Genomic DNA, 4994 nt, shown 5'->3' with positions numbered 1-4994 from the left:
CGAGAGCAGGAAAAACAAGACAATATACAGAGATTAACACTATTACTTACTTGGGTGAATAATTCAATAAATATATAATGAGAACATTCCAAGACTAGGAATTCTTCTTAACAGCACCTTCTCTGGTAATGAATGCCTTGATTATTTTTAAGATTTACTGGTTATTTATTTTATTCATTTTAGGCTTGCATACAGCATTACTATGTTCTGTTGTTCTGTCCAGATTATAAACACTGCACATTCTGCCATTTAGGACACCTGTAGGTTAAATCAGTTATATGGTACAGCACAAAGGCCAAGCCAACTTAAAGCCCAAAATAATGTTTCTTATTTTTTTATTATCAGCAATTGATGGGTTTCCAAACACTTTGCATTTCTGATTTTTAGAAACTTAGAATTATCAAACCATTCTGAAAATTTCTCAGTATCTAAAGATTCACTTTTTAGTGCAGATCACCGCTGAAACATTGTTTATTAGCAGAATGCAACACATCGCTGTTAGCATGACAATTTTCTGGTCTGAAACTATTTGTTTCGGCATTCGGTGAAGAATCAGTGATTGCAAACATTTTACAGGCCTACATTTTCAGAATATTACACTTTACCAAGAATGCAAAAACCAAAAACACTGAAGAGAACAGAATGTTCCTCATAAAACTGCCAATCTGAGCATTTTCTTTCCTATTTAATTGTTTCTTTTTTTTTTTCATCACTAGCAAAGTCCTCAAAAGTCTACCGAGTAACTTGATGAGTAAAGTTCTTGAAATGGAGGTGGAATAAAATGTCAATGTCAAGTTCCAGTTCTGAGCCTGAACCTTGATATTCAATAGAATAACTTATAATAAAAATCAGTTCATCATTTAAACTAGTATATCCCTTGCATGCCACTATTTAATTTAATGGGTTTATAACCAAAGAAAATGATACGTTTTTCTTTCTTTGTAAGTTTTCCAGTATTGTTCACTTGTACATTAAACTCAACTTGACTTAGAATAAACTGTGAGAGAACATTAAATGTTTGCCATGCAGTAAACACAAGAATATACCTGAATTATAAACATTGTATGAGAGTTCTATACCACCTCACACACAAGCCATATACAACTGTGAAGATGCATTAATACTCTATGATTTCATTTTATGTACTGCTGTTACTCATTTTCAATACTATAACCACAACAAATGTATAGTAAAATTTCTGAGATGAATCTCTCGGCACGTTGATTCTCACATAGAAATGTACTTAATCTGGGATGTTTGTTATGAATTGCGATAAGAGGTGATTCCTACTCTGAACCGGAATGACTGGAAGTTAAATACATGAGAAATATATTGATGTCTGTGGTCATTCACAATAGATTTTTTATTTTGTAATTTTTATTTTTATATTTTTAAAATATGCATTTATTTACAGTGCTTTCTAAAATGTTTGTTCACGAGCCTTAATTTGTTCAGTTGCCATTGATTTCAATAAAAGAAAATGCTTACATTAACCTCTATGTAATGGTCTGTGTGCAGCACAATAATAGACTCATTTTAAAAAAAGATTTTTTTAAAATAAGAAATACATTTCTATGGCTTTTCACAATGCACTTAACCCCAGGTTACCGCCATTTTAAAAAACACTCTTGTGGTGTTTTGGTCATTTTAACCCAGAGAGGATATTTTTATACTCAAAAATGCTAGTTAATGTTATCGCATTGGACAAACGGGTAAAACAACTCCTACAACTCCTACATCTTGTTACATTTACCAGGAGTTCCTGGTCATTTTTTTGTATAAATAATAATAATAACAAAAAGATTCATATCTTTAATTATGTTATTACCGAATATTGTATTCAATATTTTTATCAACTTGTTTTCTTTCAATTAGCACAGGATTTGTATTTCTTTTTGGAACTGATCAATTGTGGGCCTCTCTAATCTGAATTTATGCACCTCCATTTTTTTTTCTCCACCTCCAAATTATCCAAAAAAATTCTTGTTTTTACTCAAAAATGGAGAAGGATAAGCTCAGATCAATGAGTCCCATGATCAGTTAGTTCTAAAAAGAAATACAAAAACTGTTCTAATTCAAAACAAAATAAGTGGACAAAAAATATTAAATCCAAGATTACATTCCTATTAAGCATAAAATTAAACATCTGTTCTTGCTTTTCTGGCTGGATGGCAGATTGATAAAAAAAATTTTTTTTAAAATTTGCAGATTTTAAAGAGTTTATTGGTTCTATTAACAATTGCAATCAGAAGAAAAAAAATAAACCATGTACTTTATGATTTGTTTAACCCATGAATACAATTATTTAACTAAAACAGCATTCATAAAGAAAAAGAACAGCATATAAAACCAAAGTCCTCCTATTGAAATCCAGTGTCCATCTTGTTACAACTCAGATTTCTCCCTCTAATTTGGTCCCCTCTAGTCTCAGGTCGGCATCATTCCTGCCCAAGGTGAAAAGGCTGACGATAGCAAGCAGAGCGGCCAGCATCATCCCCGCACATCCTGCAAACATGTGTCTGGTGCCACTGCCAGCCTCCCCCGCACCGGCCCCAGACACCTCCCCGTGAAGAGCCAGCAGCCCCAGACAAGCAAGGAGGTGAAGAGGCAAACGAAACCAGGCCAGCACGGCGGCTCTGCGCTCCATGGGAACCACTCGGCCTTGGAGAAAACTCACCGCTGGGAAATAAAGCCCGCAGGCTAGTTCTAGCAGAAGGAAGGCTAGCAGAGATTCCCTCGGCCGGGGCTGACCGGGCACAGTGGAGAATGTCAGCATGAAGAAGGAGAAGAAAGCTAGCAGAACAGCTAGGCAGAGCAGATGACCAGGTTGGAGTCGATATGGGGCTGACGTGGCCAGCCGGAAAAGTGTGGAACCAGCCATGCTGGCCGCCATTAGACAGGAAAACACGATTCCTAACGGCGGGCCATGTGGGTCCAGTACAGGTGTCCAAAGAAATACAAAAATATAGAGCACGCTTTCGAAAAGAGCCTGAACGCCACCTAAAAGCAGAACACGGCGGTCCGACAGCAAGCAGCGCAGCCCGTCCAGACAGCTTCGCCAAAAACGGGCCCATGTTGACATTTGCAACTTGGGGGCATGTAGAGGGTTGAGAAGGGGGGCATTTTTGTCTCCACTGGCACCCTCTTGTTTATCCTCCTGACCCCATTCGGACAGCACAAACCAGGCGCAGGCAGCAAGGCTAGGGATCGCCAGGAGAAATGGAGCAACCGGTCCCAACCCAAGCCATTCGGCAAACAAGTTTGCCACCAGCCCGGCACCTACTGCCAGTCCATGATTCCAATCTGCGACTTTACCAAAGGTAACAGGAATCCACTCTTTGGGAAAATCATGGACGTCAACGTGACCGTGCACATACCAGGCCTCAAACACAGTGGTTAGCAAAGAGGTGGACAGGCCTCCTAAAACACGTCCTAGTATAAGTATAAAATAGTCTTGTGACAGCTTGGTAATGCAGCAGACAGAATAAGTCAGGCAGAAGAGGAGACACGTCTGTCTCCGCCCCAGAAACTGTGGTAGCCATCCGGCCACTGGAGCAAATAGCACACAAGAAGCTAGACCGAATACGTACAGGATGGCAATCTGAGACTCCAGGAAGTTGTAATGTCGGTAGAGTTTATAAAGGTAAGGTCCCTGCAGCCAGTCTGCCCAGAGGGCCAGGAGATATGCCTTCAGAAAGAGCTTCTGGAACTGACGGAAAGCCGGATTGGCGACCGCTGTCTGTGTGGCCTGGGACGAGTTGAGTCGGCGGGCTGTGATCTCTAAAGTCACACACAGTCCCGTCAGGACTATAAATGCAAGGTATGCTGTCACAAACATGATGGACAAAAGGTGACCGGAGAATTCCCAAATCTTAATTCAGCATCCTCATACAGTTCTTGGTCCAGTGAAACTCATCTGCAAGAAGGTATGAAACGAAGTATGAAAAATGGTGTAATGAGTGCATAACAAGAGCTAAATGTTAATCAAATATTAACAATTGTTTTTTACCAGAAAATGTCTTACCAAAAGTTACATTCTTCATCATGTGGCATTCAAAAAATATTAACTCCTGGATGAGCCAAACATCATAACAGACTGAAGGGGTTGACTTCTGAAATAAAGCACAAGTTATATGTTAAATGTTAATGTTAAATGTTAAAATAACATAATGTTACATAAACATAATGTTAAAATAATCATTATTCATTATTCAATCATCATGTTCCGTGATCACAGGAACAGACCAATAACATACACACTTGTATATGTGTGTACGTGTGTGTGTATATGTATAGAGAGAGAGAGAGAGAGAGAGAGAGAGAGAGAGAGAGAGAGAAAGAGAACGAGCTTTAATTTATGCTATTGAAAACAATGCCATTTTTGAAATTCAACAGGAGTTGTTGACTAAGCTTTAAACATCCATAACTCTTGGGTTAAGCGCTTTAAATACACATACCTTAATTTTGACATTCTCCTTAAGGGTTTGAAAAAAGTCTCCTCTGAGTTTGGAAGATAAAATGTGTTTTTATGCAATGATTTCAGATGACTTTGCAGCATAAACGCCTTCAATATTCGCCTACCTCCTCTACCACATCCGTGTGTGTGTTTCCGGGTTACTCAAACATGACGCAAAGCACACGAAGGACGCCTGTGCTTAGCTCATGAATATTAATTACGTATCCCGGCGTTCACATTTTACCACTTTTTGATTGGTCACTAAGCGATGTGAATATTAATTAGGCTGTGTACCACGACGCAACATCAGGTTTATTCAGCAACTCTGGATAAATCGTTTATTTTTGTTTTTGTAAATTTGAAAGCGTCAGATAAAGATAAAAAACATATAACTTTTTACCATGACGTCATCTTTTATTCAGTGCCTTTTATTTATAAGTATTATATTTCGGTTGTCCCAGACTTTTTAATCGGACAAAATAAAACCAGCCATTGAAAATTATAATAATAATTTTATTGTAAAATGATGATGGTAATA

At 38.1% G+C, this 4994-nt stretch overlaps 1 protein-coding gene across 2 annotated transcripts; it reads right to left on the bottom strand.

The window, feature by feature from the left end:
• Positions 1 to 140: 140 nt before the first annotated feature.
• LOC113065724 (molybdate-anion transporter) lies at positions 141 to 4617 on the bottom strand. Of its 2 annotated transcripts, none has more exons than XM_026237202.1 (3): positions 4458 to 4617; positions 4025 to 4112; positions 141 to 3916 (listed from the first exon to the last, which is right to left on the bottom strand). In XM_026237202.1, the coding sequence occupies exon 3, from the start codon at positions 3836 to 3838 to the stop codon at positions 2393 to 2395; it is 1446 nt and encodes a 481-aa protein (XP_026092987.1). In that variant the 5' UTR covers positions 3839 to 3916; positions 4025 to 4112; positions 4458 to 4617; the 3' UTR covers positions 141 to 2392. The 2 variants fall into 2 exon arrangements, with proteins under 2 accessions (XP_026092987.1, XP_026092988.1); XM_026237203.1 differs by having other exon boundaries at positions 4582 to 4602.
• Between the last annotated feature and the right edge of the window lie 377 nt (positions 4618 to 4994).

This window comes from Carassius auratus, chromosome 48, assembly GCF_003368295.1.
Source record: "Carassius auratus strain Wakin chromosome 48, ASM336829v1, whole genome shotgun sequence".
Lineage (NCBI taxonomy): Eukaryota > Metazoa > Chordata > Actinopteri > Cypriniformes > Cyprinidae > Carassius > Carassius auratus.
Note: the sequence above shows the minus strand (reverse complement) of the source record. Positions and strands in the feature narration are given on the sequence as shown.